Raw genomic sequence first — 19,120 nt, forward strand, 5'->3', positions numbered from 1 at the left:
AATTTATCCACCAATCAGCAAGAACAACCCAGGTTGTTCCCAAAAAATGGGCCGGCTTCTAAACTTAGATTTTTGCTTTTAGAATAAATAAACCAAGAGAATAAAGAAAAATTGATAATAGGAGTACATTAGAAAGTTGCTTAAAATTGCATGCTCTATCTGAATCACGAAAGAAAAAATGTGGGTTCAGTGTCCCTTTAAAACTAGCTAGACTTGTTATTTTTTGGTAACAGTGTCCCTTTGCAGCATGTGAAAGATTGCTTTGATTATTTTTTAGGATGTGTAAAGTCTAACAAATAAAGTAACTTGTTTATGGCAATAACGTTACAAAAAATGTTGTAATAAATGTCCCCTAACAGAATGAGCATGTTTTTTCTGTAATGTGTTTTTTTTTCCCTTTTATTAAAGGGGAAGCATGGGCCCTTTAAAGAGTGTTACTTTGGTCATGTTAAGCAGTACAAGCTAACAAAGCTGTCTCCATCCACAAAATATGCATTTAGGATAGCAGCCAAAAATGACATTGGAATGAGGTATGTCTTATTAGGTGCTTTTTAATTGTTGTGGTATTTTTTTCTTTTAAATATAAAAAAAAATAAAAATTCTGTCATTTTGCTTTTCCAGTGGTTTTAGCGAAACTGCAGTCTTCTACACGGCAGGGAGTGTTCCACCTACACCCTTGCCGCCAAGACTCATGCATGCAGGAATTACATGGCTGTCTTTAGAGTGGAGCCCACCCAATGATATATCTTCAGATGAATCGCTAACATACACATTAGAAATGGAAGACGAGATTTCAGTATGTGTATTTCCATATTAGCCAATAGAAAACATTATGAGTTCCTTTATACTGTATATTAATGGCTAATACTGTGTATTCATAACCTTTTTTCCTCTTTACAGGGTTATGGATTTAAACCAAAACACAATGGTGAAGAACTCACATGCACTTTAAGAAACCTTCGGAGGAGTACGACCTATAAATTTAGGGTATGTTTTTAGTTTTGAGGATTTTTTATAATTAAAGAAATTGATTTTTTTTTTTAATGGCATTTACACTCCAGTTCAGGGCCATTTAAACAATGGCTTATTATGGTGGGGGAATATCCTTAAGTAAGGAATCTTAGAAACAAGCAGACATAATAGACTGCAGTCTGACAAACTGCTGAGCAGTCTTCAGCTATAATACAAGAAAAAATACAAGGTAAAATAGACGTAGTGATAGTAATTCCACATTAGCAGAAAGTATTGTATCCTTCCACCAAAATGGTGTATGTTGTCACTGCATAAGTTATGACATTAAAAGGACAGTTTACCCAAAAAATGTCTTCACTTGAATTTGTTCCCAAAGATCCAATTTACCTGCTGGAGTGTATTAAATTGTTTACATATAGTTGCTTTCCCCTTATTTCAGCATTTGAACAAGCTGATTTAGCCTGTGGTATCCCAACCTATACTGTATGTTTCTATACTTAAGTCTAGGCTATCAACAAGCTATGTAAACCCAGCCAACCAGGAGAAATTGCACCCCAGTGGGGAATAGAATAGATAACTAATATGTTCATTTTCTTATAATAAAGAGATATGGTTTTACCTACAAGAACAACCCATTTTTTGGTAGGCTATGGTTTCAAAGCACAAAACAGCTATTATGTGTACACAAATAAACCTGAAAATGCAATTTATCATACATTTTATTCTCTGCAGCTGGCATAACAAGTCATTGGATATATATTAAAGGGACATGAAACCCATTTTTTTTTCTTTCGTAATTCAGATAGAGAATACATTTTTTTTTAAAGTTTCCAATTTACATCTATTATAAAATTTGCTTAGTTCTCTTGTTGTTCTTTATTAAAGTGTTATCTAGATAGGTAGGGTGCACATGTCTCGAGCGCCAACAGGAAATAGTGCAGCTATCTAGTGCTCCTGCTTATGTAAACATTGTTGCATAAGTGCTGCCATATAGTGCTGCAGACGTGTGCATTCCTGAACCTACATTCCTGCTTTTCAACAAAAGATAACATGAAAACAAAGACATTTTAATAATAGAAGTCAATTGGAAAGTTGTTTAAAATTGTATACTTTATCTGAACCAGGAAAGAAAATGTTTGGTTTGTATGTCCCTTTAATGGAAAAACAATTTTAAGGTATACTGTCCCTTTAAAACTAGGGATCAATGTTTTGTATTCTACGTTCATCTAAAATAGATGGCTCTTGGTTTGTCAGATTCTTTTTTTATTGAACTACTAATTCTAATCTCAGATGCTGGTGTTTAAACATGCAAGATATTTTATCACCTGCCTATAGGTAGCCTATTTTATTTTTGTATAGCAAATCATTTTGAAGAGTTTAACTCACTGGGTGAAAGGGATGTTAAATGCTTTAAGGTTGTAATATGAAGTGTTTGCACATGCACTGTTAATACAAACAAGTAGTTCCTATAAGCAATTTAAACCAAGACTTCATGAACCTAACATGAATGTATTTTCCACAGCCATTTTTTGATCTCTGTAATATTTCAGATCTGTTCTTAAATGGTCTCTGAGAAGGAGCTAAGATAGTGAAACCTAGGTTACAACATGGCGGTGCCCATAACTTTGTGTAGACTAACACTTTACACTTATTTAATCAATATCTAAACTAGTAACTTAAAAAAAAATAGGCTGAGGCTAATCTTTGCTTTAAATACGTCATTATACTCAATTTGTTTAAAGTCCCTTTATCATTGGTGATTGCTTTGTTTCTCTCCTGCTGCTTAGAAATCTGGGGTGTCAGTTGGTCGTCTCTGAGAAGTTATTTATTTGCACAGCTTGTTAGAAAATGTTATTGCAGCAATCGGCCATCTCGGCATCCAACCCATAACATATCGCTCCTATGTCTACCTGTTATCCATCTTTTTTAGGGCTATGTGCACCCAGTAAATGCTAATATTGGCAACATAAATCCTACATAAGCTTAGTGAGTTACTGTTTGATAAATCAGATTAAGTAAATGTATCAATATGAAAACTATGATGATGAATGCTTTTGTACTATACAGGTCTTTGCTTCTAACAGTGAAGGCCGAAGTAATCCCAGCGATGTTGTAGAATATACAACGTCTCCAGACAAACCTGGTCCTCCAAGTAAACCAAGTTTAAAGGGAAAAATACACGCACACAGTGTAAAAGTAACTTGGGGTAAGTGTTCATTTACTGGTGAAAAGACTGCACCATAAATCATTTTCATTTCCCCCTAATCATGTTTTGTTTTTATTTCTCAGATGTGCCAAAAGACAATGGAGGGTCTGAAGTTTCAAAATATTTCCTTGAAATTTCAGATACATTAAATGGTAAGAAAATTAGCTAATAATTTTTTTCAATATTTGTTGCACAAATTAGCATTAAAGGGATATGAAACACAAATGTTTTGTTTTATGATTCCCATAGAACATGCAATTTCAAACCACTTTCTAATTTACTTAAGTTTTTCTTCATTCTCTTGGTATCTTTTGTTAAATAGCAGGGACATATGCTTAGGAGCCGGCCAATTTCTGTAGCGCTATGAGGCAGCAGTTTTGAAAGAATTGTATCCATTTGCAAGAGCACTAGATTGCAGCACTATTTCCTGCTATGTAGCGCTCCAGATGCCTACCTAGGTATCTCCAACACAGAATATCATAAGAACAAAGCAAATTTGATAATAGAAGTAAACGTGAAACTTTTTTAAAATATGCTCTGTCTGAATCGCAAAATAATATTTTGGGTTTCATATCCCTTTAAATCATATTTATATTAAATTATGCAATTAATTTGTGCTTTGGGTAGCTTAAGTATATGAATAATAGAAAATGTGTTCACTACCCCCACCTTGCTACTTTATAATACAACCATAATCTTAAACGTTTTCATATGTACAAATGAGCAAAGCTGTTTAATGGATATTGAAAGTAGCTGAAAGTGCCTCTCTGCACTCATCTTGTCCATGGATAGGTTGCTAGAAGGGGTGGATTGGGAGAATGGTAGGTAAGATGTGGCTTGAAGGCCACAAGTTGTTCTAGATCTAATATTTAAATACTAAAGAATAATCTTTACCCATCACCATGTGAGTGACAGCAATATGATACCAAATACACATGTGCAGTTTCACTCTGGATATTTGTGCTGCAGTTTGAGGATGTTCCTGTTCTACATAATGCACTGTGACCGGTTCTGTTAATTAGTCACAAAGCTCTCATTAATTTTATGGGGGCATTAAACACCTTTTGCATTTGTGTGAAAAAAAAAAGTGGTTTCCCACGCTCTGTAGAGAGGCCAAAAAGCTAATTATTTTAAATGGGTTGTTCTTCAAAAGGCTTCAAATTCCCTGTCTAGCTCTGGGATTCTTTAGAACCCTGAACTGACACATTTAAAGCTAATAAGTGGCTACAGTTATAAGAAAAATAAACATACTCACTAGGGGTGTAAAGTAGTTTTACAAATCATTAATAAAGTGACTTTTTTAAAAAAAATAAAGCTTTTATTTTGTACATATGCCTTTTTTAATGCAGTACTTAAAGGAATAGTCAAGTCAAAATGAAACTTTCATGATTCAGATAGAGCATGCAATTTTAGCAACTTTCTAATTTACTCCTATTATCAATTTTTCTTTAATCTCTTGCTATCTTTATTTTAAAAGCAGGAATGTAACTATAGCAGCCTACCCATTTTTGGTTCAGCACCTGTGTAGAGCTTTCAGATTGGTGTCTAAATTTAGCCACCAATCATCAAGCGCTACCCAGGTGCTGAACCAAAACTGGGCCAGCTCCTAAGCTTACATTAAAATAAAGATACAAAGAGAACGAATACAAATTGATAATAGGAGTAAATTAGAAAGTTGCTTAAAATTGCTTAAAATTGCACGCTCTATCTGAATCATGAAAGTTTCATTTTGTCTAGACTATTCCTTTAATTGCTGGATATACTATGCTAAGGCATACACCCACGCATATGAAGAAACATCAGGGGAGGTGGCATTAATACTGAAAATGGGTAAATGTATCAGATGCAAAACTTTATAGCTGGTAGCAAACAGTCTTTTTATCACATGGGTGATAAGGGCAAAATTAAAAAAATAAAAGAGCTAACTCTATCTGTGAAATGTTGCAATATTAAAAATGTTTCTTTTGAGAATTCTTCCTTAAAGGGGCAGTAAACTTACAAACTAATGTTATGTAATTCTGCACATGGTGCAATACACTTAAGTATTGCAGAGAAATTTTATGTTAAAGCTCCTTTTTCCAGAACACCGCTTCTTGCTCTACTGAGCGGGCCTGTTTTTTCCACAGCGCATTGCGGCAACAATGAATGTAGCTCGCTCCTGCTACTAGACCAGAGCGGGAGCGAGCTACATTCATTTTAATGACTCGACCAGGCACACTGTGACTAGACAGTGTTGCCGCGATGTGCTGTGGAAAAACCAGACCTGGTCAGTAGAGCAAGGAGCGGCGTTCTGGAAAAAGGAGTTTTAACATAAAATTTCTCTGCAATACTTAAGTGTATAAAAAGAGATAGATAGGGGGCGCCCTAAGTGTAAAAGAGGGAATGTAACCAAATAAATCTATACTTATATGTCTATATATTAAGTACCTGTGTTATAAATATAGTGCTAACAAATCTAAGTATACTAGTGGGATATCAATATAATATACTGTGTGTACCAATATCAATGCAAATAAGGAGTGGTAAATAATAAAAAATGTGCAATATTATGCATAAAAAATTAGTGACAATGTAATACAAAGTGAAACAAATGTTATACAATCATACAAACACAATGGTAATAAAGTGAAAAGTCTCTATTGGGATGGGAGGCAGCTATCTGTGATGATCCAGGCCAGGATCCAGGAGCGGCAATCTATGAAAAGAAAAAACAGAAGCGCCACATGGCCCAATATTGTTTGTTCAGGGATGAATAAATCTTAAGGTGATGAGTAAACTCACATTTAGTAGAGCACCTCAATTAGTGCTAGATATACGGTCTGGGATCTATAGGGTCACCCAGAAGACCAACCTCCTGCACAGGAACTGATGTCTATATAGGCGAGAGGAAGACACAGGTGCCAATATGGCCTAGTATTGCTGATGCAAAGGTTTCAATACAAGCAAAGAGAGGAATAATACTCACAAAGTGTGAAGCACCTCTTGTGGTGCTATAGAGGCATGAAGGGGTCAATTCAGTCACCCAACAGACTTCTAGCCAGAGATACAAATGGATCCAAAGGTACAAAGGATCCCACAGCTGGTCCAGATAAGCGAATATTCCTCCAGAGAGGGATAAAAGATATATGTCCCAAAGAAAAATGCAGCAAGTGTTCAAAATATTAAAAATTGATTTTAATAAAAATTATAAAATAATAACAGGCAACGCGTTTCTCAGCAGATAGCTGTTTCATCAGGCTTCATAAAATGTTTACTGAACACTTGCTAGATATACCCTAAACCTAAACTGGTTGATATTAAACAGGTGATGGTGGGAGGGATCCACTTAATCAGTAATCTGGTCTTAACCAATCGGTTGTTGCCATATAGGTCCCACATTAAAAACATCAACATAAACATAGACAGTTTATAATATAATATACACTGCATAAAACAGATTTCATATATTCCTAATTGTCCTACAGTTTGTTTAATCAAACATATTTGGAAGTACTTAAAGACAACTTTTAGAAATTATTAAACCTTATTTTTGAGAGTGATAATAATGAAGCACACATTAAAGTATAAACCTTAAATCAACTTATAACCAGTGGGGGAGGCAGTGATTAGTAGTAATTTTAATGTATATATTTTTCTTATTAGTGTCACATTTAATATTGATCTAAACTTATGATAGTCATACCTTGTTATAGTTGGGATGTTGTCTGATGACAAATTAATTTCAGATAATATGCATGATGAGAGCGGACAGAGCGCAGTGTCAGTATATTTATGAAAATCTTAGTAGTGCTATCCAAATAATATATAAGTTTATGGCAGGGTTGCAAACACAATAAAATAAAAAAAAATAGAAACCCTAATTAACCATGCATCTACTAGACCATACAATTAATATAAATACCTGAATTCTTTTATTTAGTTAATATCCATAAACATATTGAAGTATATTTGCAATAAAAGGAAATGAAACAAAATTTATATGCGTTAAAACCAACTCTTAAGATATGCTATCCTTCTTACAAAACCCAGAAAAATATACCTTCACAATTCAGCCTTTTAATTAGTTAACACAATGGGACTAAAAACCTTTAACATCCAAGCAATACAATTCTAAACAGTGTTTATAAAACAATAGGATAATATATATTCTGCTATTTAATTTCAATTTATCCTAATACAAAATTAACTGACAATATCAGAACTTGTATAGATGAGTTACTTAGCCAATCAGACACAGATTTAAACAATATATATATAGGCTGTGAAATGCTAACTAAAACACACTGTTTCTTTAAATCTATTAAATACAAATTGACTATGCATATAACTTATCTTACAAAACCTTGAATACGTTACCAAAGTAAAAGCAGTCGATATCTGATTATTCCTTGGTAGGAATTATTTTACCTCAGATCACCAATAAGTGTATATCGCAATCAATGAGAAGAAGGTAGATCAGCTTGTTTAGAATGAGTGTATTTTGGACGCCCAGCAATGTATCATTCAAGTCAGCAAAATCTGTCCCTTTCTCTCCATTGCATTCACTTTTTATTTGGTTTTCCCATCACTGGTAAATTGTGGGTGGCCCTGCGGGAGCTGACCTTCCCATTGGTTATCTGGGAAGTCTAAATCGGATTGGCCCTTGGAAATTTCATTTTTAACAACCAGAGAGAACCTTCTGGCTGTAGTTCTCGCAACATAACACCAGGTGGCAGCAGACGTACAAACAAACAAATACAACAAGACCATCTCTAACATTTTTAAGCAAGTTAAAAAAAAAATTTCTTTCATAAAATGGTTATTTAATCAAATCACACTCTCTGCATTAATCATATATAACCCCAATTACAGATGGTTAATATTAGGTTATTTTTTTCTGATTATTCTGATACCAAATATGTTATATTATTAACATTTTATTTTATTTAGGTAATTTAATACTGCTAATTATTAGTTTAAAATGCATTACAATGTTATCGGTATCCTGGCATTTATATGTGAATAATAGCTTATTTTTAATTCAGTATTGTACTGTATTCCAAGTGAATCCTGTCTATGTAGATCTGAAATAAAAATAAATGTTAATAATCACTTCTCTTCAGGTCCATAAACATCTATTCATGTTCTTAAACACACAGAGGCTAAGATATTCATGCTTTCAAAACATACACATATATATACACATATATATATATATATATATATATATATATATATATACATCTCATATCCATTAAAATATATACAGTTGTTTTGAAATCATAATGTAAGTCATGGGCCTTCACTGTATTATCCTAACATTCTAACTTTTCAGTAACTTCAGTTGCCAGACTTTTTGTCTCATACTCACCACATGGGGTCAATCCACGAGTAGTTGTAAAAGTCTTAATGCAGCATATTTCCTGTTTAGCTAGTAGTGCAGATGTGTATTTGATGTTTAAGGATGATTAACACCTATGTGTATAAAAGCTGTTTCTCTATGATTTTGATCAGTTCCAAGATGGGTATTTCAGACATTTCGTCTCCATATATTTTGTGTGGTGTTACCTATCTGACAATCTATCCTCTTAATTTGCCTTTTATGACTCATCCTGTTCTCTTTCAAAATTACTTCCCCCAACATTCCTCTAAGTGACTGTATTAAATTGGGCAGGCCAAATGTTCCATTGTATCAAAGTGCTGTCATTTAACATTGGTTCCCAGGCAATCATACAGAGGTTCCTGAAACTGTGTTAATTTTAGTTCCTTGCTAAATTATACAATTGCATAATTTAACATATTGAGTGTGTGAGATCTCTTGTGTAATTGAAGAAATGGGAGAGAACTGAACTTGTCCTACAGACCATGTTCATATCCACAGATCTATTAAATAAAGACAAATATACCTCTATATATTATTTAATAATATTTCAAATACCTTGACATAAATCCCCCTTTCCAATTCAAAAATATGTAGGACACATGTATTTGAATTGGATCAAAGTTAGTGGTACTTGGTGAGGATGTTGACCGTACACATCATGGACAGTCTTCTATGTAGATAGTCTGTCAATTTTGAACCTTCATGTTTATCAGTTAGGCATCTTTAAACTATAGTATGTCTTTAGTTCATTTGGGGATGTGACACTTCATTCTCCCTCTATGACTTGTAGTTGGGATCTGGGATGACACGCTCGCAATTGATTGATATGGACCCATTTATCTATGAAACCTTCATTTTTGGGGATCCGTATTTTATAGGCCACTGGAGATATTTTGTCAGTAATGACAAAAGGACCTTTCCATGAGGGAAGAAATTTCTTCTCCCTAACCTGATCTCTTCCAAAGTTATAAAGATAAACTTTATCATTTATTTCATATTCCTTTTTGGATGTTTTGAGATCATAATAGGTTTTAGTGGCAGTTGCGGCTCTTTCTAAATTCCTTTGAGCAAATGCAAAGGCATGTTGCAGGTGTTTCCTTAGGTTTTCCACATATTGATGTGTATTGGCAGCGTTTATCAAATTTTGGTCTGATGTACGGTACAGCAGATGCTGAGGTAGAACCATTCTTCTACCAGTCATCAGTTCAAAAGGTGACATCTTGGTAGCACTACTTGGAGTTGCTCTTAATGCCATTAAGACTAGAGGTAGTTTTACATCCCAGTCTTTACCTGTTTCACTCACAAACTTTTTGAGGATTTTAACAATGGACTGGTTGTAACGCTCTACACCACCACTTGAGGCAGCTCTATAAGCAATATGGAGCTTTCTTTTAACCCCTAGTATTTTCCACATTTTTGTCATCACTTCGCTAGTGAAGTGGGTCCCCCGATCTGACTCGATTCTTTGGGGCAGACCAAATCTGGAAAATATATGGTTGATGAGCAATGCTGCACATGTTTCAGCACTATTGTTAGGTGCACTAATGCACTCTACCCATTTAGTGAACAGGCATGTCACTGTTAACATGTACTTGTTACCTCTTGATGACCTTGTTACTGGACCAATAAAATCAATTTGTATATCTGACCATGGCATTACCATCCCCCTTTTCTGCAATGGCGCTCTATGCGTTGGTGCAGTGGGTTGGAACTGTGGACAGATTAAACACCCTTGACAGTAGGTTTGAACATCTTTCAACATGTGTGGCCAAAAAGCATAATCACGCAATATTTCATACGTGAGTTTGGCACCCCGATGACCAGATGTGGGAGCATCATGGGCATGTTGAAGCATTAGACCTCTGAACTTGGTGGGTACTACCCACTGCTGGATGCCAGTTTTGGAGGTTCTAATTAACAAACCATCCTGTAATTTGAATTGTGATTTAGATTTTATTAAGATTCTCAGATCTTCTTTGCCAATACAATCATCTTTTGAGATGGGGTTGCTTTCAGGATCTCCTATGTGTTTATAGAAGATGCCTACAATGGGGTCTTCTTTTTGACTAGTGATCAGGTCCTCACTAGGAGAATCCTGACTCCATTGTACCAAGTTAGGCTCACTCTGTTGTTTTGCCTGGTTTCTGGTAATGGCTTCTACCTGAATTGCACCCATTAAGTGGTCAATATTAAGGAGTTCTCCAGTTATGGCTCCTTGTTTGGCTAATGAATCCACAAGGTCATTGCCTTCCTTATCAGGACCTAGAACTCTGGAATGACCCTTGGTCTTTTTCCAGTGTATGGTTAAATCATTGGATACTACCAGATTATCAATCTTGCAGAACAACTTGCCATGCTTGACTGGTTTGTTATTGCTTTTCTGCATGCCATTTCTTTTCCAAGTTGGCAGGTATTCAACAAAACTGTCACGCACATAATTTGAGTCAGTTATGATCACAAATTCATGAATACCATGTTCAATAGCCATTTCAATGGTTTTGAAAACAGCAGTTAGTTCTGCAACTTGACTGGATCTTGGTCCAATGTTGAAACCTATAGATATATTTGGGAATCCATTTGCCCCAGTTATACCAATGCCAGCGACTAATCTGCGCTCATTATCAATAGTGGCATGGTAAGAACAACCATCAACATACACCCAAGGTAATGTTTGGCAATTTTCCTCATTGTACATTTTATATGGGGAAAGCAATTGTTCCTCCAGAAAATCATCTTCTGATAATTCTTCCCCAGGATCTCTATCAGTACAGTCGTGGAGCTCAGCAAGTCCTTGTGCGACTGGATTCTTTTTATTCTGCTTGTAGCGAATTTCTAATGGCCAGCCTTGCAAGGAAAGAGTCCACGCTGTTATGCGGCTATTAGACAAATTCCCATCTCTTATTCTCTCACTTTGCAAATATAGCAAAGGCTGGTGGGCCGTTTCTACAATAATTTTCTCGCCCTGTATATAGCTGCGGAAATTTTGTAGAGCCCATACAGTAGATAAGAGGGCTTTTTCGCAATCGTTAAACTTTATTTCTACTGGGGATAGATTTTTGCTCGCATAAGCAATGGCTTTGTTCAAATTATCATGCTTTTGGTATAACACAGCACTCATGCTTACATCTGTGTACCCTGTTTCTAAGTAGAAAGGTTTACCACCTTCAGGGTACGCTAAGCAAGGTGCTTGAGTGAGTTTTCTCTTCAGCTCTCTGATGGCTGTCTCTTGAGACTCACTCCAGTGCCATTTCACATCCTTCTTTAGAAGAAGTAGTAGTGGTTTAGCTAATTCCGCATAATTATCAATGAATTTGCGAGAATAATTCGTCATACCCAGGAATGATCTCAATTCCTTTAAGTTAGTTGGGTTTTTAGAATTCACTATAGCTTCCACCTTTTTCTTCTGGGGATTTAATCCATCAGAGGTAACTTCATGTCCCAAGAAGTTTACACGAGTGCGGCACCATTGAGCTTTTTGCAGGGATAATTTGACACCTGCCCTTTTAAGTTGGCTGAGGACGTGTTTAAGTTCTGTGATGTGTTTTTCAAAGTCTGTGCTTTTGATTAAAACATCATCAACATAAGATAAGGTCCCCCTTTCCAGTGCGTCAGGCATAGCCTTATGCATGAATACAGCAAATTCATGTCCAGAATTTATGTATCCAAATGGAAGTCTCTGGAATGCATATTGGACCTTTTGGAAAGAGAATGCCAGCTTATACTGGTCCTCCTCATGTACCTTTATGGTCCAATATCCCTGTGCACAATCAATGGCAGTGAATATTTTGGATCCCTGCATTTGTGCTAGGCACTGGTCAATGTATGGTACAGGCCAGCCAGACATGTATACTCGTTTGTTTAGCTGTCTTAAGTCAGCGCACAAACGCCATTGTCCATTGGGCTTAAGGACACCTAGAATAGGATTATTATAAGAGCTGTGCACCTGTCTGATAATACCTCTTTCTTCCAAATTCCTTATGATCTCTGCAAGAGAATCATATGAGGCTAAGGGAAGTCTGTATTGTTTGACAAATACAGGTGGCGCATTAGGATCTGTTTGTATCCTTGCAATGTGCAAGTCTGTAGTACCACAGTCATAAGAATCCTTAGCGAAAATATCCTTGTATTCCATTAGGAGTTCTCGCAGCTGTTGGCGTTCATCATCGCTGGAACAGCCATTAGCTAAGGATATTTGCTCTTCGACTATTTGCTGAAATCCTGGAAATATTTCAGGCTGTCCTATTTCATAGGCTTCTTCCAGTCTAGAGGTGAGATCCCCTTGATTATAATTTACATTGCTCCCATGATTCTGGTTATTGGGGTAATCTTGCTGTTTGATTGGCTGATCAAACACTAGAGAGGCTTCTTCAATTTTACAGATGCCTTCCTCTGAGCTGAAGGGATAAATAGACTGAACATTAAATAGACCCTCTGGCATAGATGCAAAGGATTGTTCTATTAATTGTTCTTCAGTTAGGTATCCTTCAGGTATTAGCCCAATTACATTATTCTGGAATCCAAAAGTGTAATAACTTGATTCCAGTGCATATCCTATGGTAGTTCCCTTGGATAATGTTATATCCTGTGGGGTCATGTTATGCACAATAATATGTATTGGAACAGTTCCAATATTCACCATAGGAGTGTAAGTCACTGTGACACCCAGATTTTGTATTCTATGGGAGAGGCAAATCAGTGTTTCAGAAGTTTTTAATTTCTGACCTCTCTTTACCTGTAAGGGTAAAAGAAATTTATCAGCCCCAGCAGGAATTATAACATCGCTAGATACCTGCATATTCACAGCATATGGCAATTGCTGGTTTGATTTCAGGGCTGCATTTTCATCCTGAAATACTTCAGGGTCCCCCTTTAACCTGCTCCAGAGGCAAGAATTAATCAAATCTATTTGTATGGCATATCTATGTAAGATATCATTGCCAATGTATATTTGATTATGGGGAGTATTTAAAACTAAAAACAGGTGCTTCACTGACTTATTACCAATAGAGATAGATAATAAGCACTTAGCTGTGATGTTATAGCTTTCAGACCTGTCATCCAGGCCGTTGACACTGTGGTCTTGGGGAGAAAGATATCTAATCACTTTAGGTTCAGCTATTTGCGTTAATAAACCTTCGCTTATATAGCTAGCTTCCTGTTTTAAGTTTATTTTAGCATACTCGGTTTTACCAAGGTCATGCACTTGTATAGGGATAAATAGATCCTCTTTAACTCTCTCAATCCCTGTGAGGTATTGAGTGTGGCCTCCCCCCTTAGGGATTTTATGATCCCCCTTGTGGAGTGATATGGTTAATACATCGCTATCTAGGGAAATATTCGCTATCTTTCCAGGCGATATTTTAAAAGTATTACCATCAGAGCCACTAAAAGGAGTCTGATCATCTATTTGTAGAATAGTGATTTCAGGTGTAGAGTTATTCCTGAAATGAATCTCCACAGCATCTGGTTTCTCTTCCACCACGTGACAGCTGTGTCGGGTGCGAGATGTACCAGATTTTTCATAATTGATAGGCCGTTTAACTTGCGACCAAATTACATTATTTATGCAATCAATTATGGTGCTTAATCGCTTCAGGAGATCACTACCAATAATTAAACGATCAGTTGGCAGATCCACTATAATGACAGGGTGTCTTATGACCCTGTTCCCCAATTTAAATTTTAACCAGGCAATACCGTAGACTTTTAGGGAATCACCCCCAACACCTATCAGAGAACCGTCAAATTCTCTTATTTTAGCTTGATGGGGTGTTAGCTCATTTAGCTGTGTGTAGTATCTGTGGGATAAGATAGTTGCCTGTGACCCAGTGTCAATTAATCCCCTGATAGGGTTGGAGACTGAATCTTGCAGCTCAACTAGTACATAATATCTTCCTGCAGTTTCTATCATTTCACACATAAAATTTGCATTCTCATACATTTGTGGGCTTCGCCACGTATTACCTGAGTTTGCCATGCTTTCCGATGCAGAAGACGCTTCATACCTACCTGTTTCCTCTATGACAGGGTCGGCTGGATTCTTTTGTACTGCATCTGTGGAAACAAGGTTAAGAGAGAGCTGCAAAGGAAGAGATTTGTTAACTTTTTCCGGCTGATGTCGCTCATTGTCACAGCTAATTTGTCCGTTTCCGGTCTGTGGGGAGATAACATGATTAGTATCATTGATATTTATTACTACATTTTGTATATCTCTCCCCTCCCCTTCAGGTGATACTGCAGTATTTATGACTGTGCCTGTGGTCCACTGCTGACCACTGGCTGTACCCCTAAAAAAGTATTGTTCGGTTGCTGAGCCGTAGATTTTTGACTCATATTAGCGATTTGTTCGCTCAACCGATTTAATTGGGTAAACAGCATATCTACCTGATTGTACAAGTTACCTCTACCCCTGGGCCTATCTCTTGGTGCCCCATTGTACTGATTCCTGGACCATTGGGTTCCCTCAGAATCAGGGCCACTATTTCTATTCTGGTGTGGTTGCCCCTGGGGTTCAGCTTGTTCAGTATTAATATTTTGGGAAGCATTATATACCTGGGGTGTCTGGTTACCCTGAGAATATCTTCGCCGTTTATTGTATCTACCCTTGCGCGGATACCAATTATTTGGTGAGTATTCTCTTTGTGAGTAATTATTCACCTGATTATGTCCCCCACTTTGGTTATAGTCTCCCTGCGCCTCAACCTGTGTAGGGGGAGGGGCAGAATTAAACCTCTGTGGAGATGGCCTGTTTTGACTGGCCACCTCTGCATAAGTCCTCTTGTTAGACTCCAAATTGAGGGGGCTAGGTGACACCCTAGTTTCTGCCACAATTTTGGGTTTTGACTCCTTTTTAACCCCCTGCTCACTGGACTGCTGAATAGAGTATAATTTTGTACTCTCTTTGATCAGCCATTCCAATGAGCAGTCCTCATCAAAATCTCTAGCTAAGTTAATTTTGATGGGTGTAGGTAGTGCTTCAAAAAATAAATTTACAAATTCTGAGCCGTCAAATTTGGGATTATCTTCAGCCATACTGTACGCATTTTTCAATACAGAAAGGAATTCGATTGGACTCTGATTCGCACGACACTTTAAACCATATACCGCTATCTTTGCGGCAGTTTTAGTGCGATATTGCCCGAATTCTTTTCTGCATTGTCGTTTTACCCCATTCCAGGAATGAATATTCATATCCTTTAGTGAGGCAAAGAATTTGTGATGCTTACTGTCAAATACCCAAGGTAGAAATTCAATTTCTCACTTGTAACATTCATTATAGCTAACGCATTTTCAAAAGCCTGTAAATGATCAATTACAGATGTTGTTCCCTTATTGGAGAATATAGGTACTGCGCGTTGTACGAAAGTGATTATTTTATGGGAATCATAGACTTTATCAGACTTATTTTGGGATTCTCTGTTAGAGTTTCCCTCCCCCGCATCAGCTGCGCTACAGCTGTCCTCTGGATTTACATCCTGAGGGGATTGTCTATTTGGGAAATCTACTTCTGACCCGTTAGGGGTCATTTGTCTATGTTGTTCTATATATTTTCGTACCTCGTCCCTGACGCGTTCGCTAAAGGAGTTAGCATTATCTGTATTATTCTCATTGCTAATATAGGGGTTTTCATTATGGCGATATGACCTTTTTAAATCGCTTAATTCTCTCTGGCTTTGCGCAAGCTGTTTATTTAAATCTTGTATCTGCGCGATTAAGTCCATATTGTGCTTATCTAAGGTGGCTAGGTTTTGGGCAAATTCATCCATTTTATTTTTGGCTGTTTTTAAACCCTCTTCGCGTCTGCGCGAGGAACGAATACTATTTTCTAGCTCCTGTATTTGCAATCGTTTGTCTGTGACACAAAACGACATTTCGTCAATTATGCATATTAAAAGGGGCCAGGATTTTAGTATTAGTTCGTCTCGCTTTATGGGAGCTTTGCATTGATTAATCATTAATAATTCCTGGAAGAATTCATTCTCTTCATTCCACATATTATTATTAACGGTAATATTTTTAGCCCTAGTTTCAAGCATATCCATAAAATCATTTAATTCACCCGCAATATTAAACTTCCCTTTAAGGTAACTTAAGATATCTTTCTTAAGGACCTGACCTTTAGTAATAGGTATGGTTATGGGACCAATTTCATTGCTATGTATAGAATTAAATGAGTCACTTCTGGCTACAGACATTATTATATTGGTTTAGTACTTAGTTAAACTAAAACGCTAATACAATTTTTGCCAATAAAAAGAGAGAAGGAAAAATTTTATATTTCAAAAAAATATTATTAATTTTGAAATATGAAAAATTAATATTCCGAAATATGAAAAATTAATATTTTTGATTAACTTTGAAAATATGAAAAATTAATATTTTTGATTAATTTTGAAATATGAAAATTAATATTTTTATTAATTTTTCAAAATTAATCTTTAATAATATTTCAAGATATTAATGTCAATCTCGAAATATGAAAATTAATATTTCAACCTTTCAAAAAAATTATATCTTCAAAATATTAATATCGAAATATGAATTTATTTTTTTTCTCTTTTATAATAATTTCTATTTACTTACAAATATATTATATCAATTATGATGGAATATTAATAAATCTCAGAAAAAGTGCCTCCAATTATTATGTCAGTATATTTATGAAAATCTTAGTAGTGCTATCCAAATAATATATAAGTTTATGGCAGGGTTGCAAACACAATAAAATAAAAAAAAATAGAAACCCTAATTAACCATGCATCTACTAGACCATACAATTAATATAAATACCTGAATTCTTTTATTTAGTTAATATCCATAAACATATTGAAGTATATTTGCAATAAAAGGAAATGAAACAAAATTTATATGCGTTAAAACCAACTCTTAAGATATGCTATCCTTCTTACAAAACCCAGAAAAATATACCTTCACAATTCAGCCTTTTAATTATTTAACACAATGGGACTAAAAACCTTTAACATCCAAGCAATACAATTCTAAACAGTGTTTATAAAACAATAGGATAATATATATTCTGCTATTTAATTTCAATTTATCCTAATACAAAATTAACTGACAATATCAGAACTTGTATAGATGAGTTACTTAGCCAATCAGACACAGATTTAAACAATATATATATAGGCTGTGAAATGCTAACTAAAACACACTGTTTCTTTAAATCTATTAAATACAAATTGACTATGCATATAACTTATCTTACAAAACCTTGAATACGTTACCAAAGTAAAAGCAGTCGATATCTGATTATTCCTTGGTAGGAATTATTTTACCTCAGATCACCAATAAGTGTATATCGCAATCAATGAGAAGAAGGTAGATCAGCTTGTTTAGAATGAGTGTATTTTGGACGCCCAGCAATGTATCATTCAAGTCAGCAAAATCTGTCCCTTTCTCTCCATTGCATTCACTTTTTATTTGGTTTTCCCATCACTGGTAAATTGTGGGTGGCCCTGCGGGAGCTGACCTTCCCATTGGTTATCTGGGAAGTCTAAATCGGATTGGCCCTTGGAAATTTCATTTTTAACAACCAGAGAGAACCTTCTGGCTGTAGTTCTCGCAACATAACACCAGGTGGCAGCAGACGTACAAACAAACAAATACAACAAGACCATCTCTAACATTTTTAAGCAAGTTAAAAAAAAAATTTCTTTCATAAAATGGTTATTTAATCAGATCACACTTTCTGCATTAATCATATATAACCCCAATTACAGATGGTTAATATTAGGTTATTTTTTTCTGATTATTCTGATACCAAATATGTTATATTATTAACATTTTATTTTATTTAGGTAATTTAATACTGCTAATTATTAGTTTAAAATGCATTACAATGTTATCGGTATCCTGGCATTTATATGTGAATAATAGCTTATTTTTAATTCAGTATTGTACTGTATTCCAAGTGAATCCTGTCTATGTAGATCTGAAATAAAAATAAATGTTAATAATCACTTCTCTTCAGGTCCATAAACATCTATTCATGTTCTTAAACACACAGAGGCTAAGATATTCATGCTTTCAAAACATACACATATATATACACATATATATATATATATATATATATATATATATATATATATATATATACATCTCATATCCATTAAAATATATACAGTTGTTTTGAAATCATAATGTAAGTCATGGGCCTTCACTGTATTATCCTAACATTCTAACTTTTCAGTAACTTCAGTTGCCAGACTTTTTGTCTCATACTCACCACATGGGGTCAATCCACGAGTAGTTGTAAAAGTCTTAATGCAGCATATTTCCTGTTTAGCTAGTAGTGCAGATGTGTATTTGATGTTTAAGGATGATTAACACCTATGTGTATAAAAGCTGTTTCTCTATGATTTTGATCAGTTCCAAGATGGGTATTTCAGACATTTCGTCTCCATATATTTTGTGTGGTGTTACCTATCTGACAATCTATCCTCTTAATTTGCCTTTTATGACTCATCCTGTTCTCTTTCAAAATTACTTCCCCCAACATTCCTCTAAGTGACTGTATTAAATTGGGCAGGCCAAATGTTCCATTGTATCAAAGTGCT

General features: G+C 35.4%; 1 protein-coding gene across 1 annotated transcript in view; it reads left to right on the plus strand.

Moving 5' to 3' along the window:
• Positions 1-19,120, plus strand: part of LOC128664026 (fibronectin type-III domain-containing protein 3A-like) — a 170,451-nt gene that overhangs the window by 73,799 nt on the left and 77,532 nt on the right. The window contains 5 exon segments of the mRNA XM_053718678.1: positions 409-530; positions 622-796; positions 901-987; positions 3,040-3,178; positions 3,262-3,330. Of these exon segments, the coding sequence (XP_053574653.1) occupies positions 409-530; positions 622-796; positions 901-987; positions 3,040-3,178; positions 3,262-3,330 (592 nt within the window).

The sequence above is a fragment of the Bombina bombina genome, chromosome 1, assembly GCF_027579735.1.
Source record: "Bombina bombina isolate aBomBom1 chromosome 1, aBomBom1.pri, whole genome shotgun sequence".
NCBI classification, from domain to species: Eukaryota; Metazoa; Chordata; class Amphibia; order Anura; family Bombinatoridae; genus Bombina; species Bombina bombina.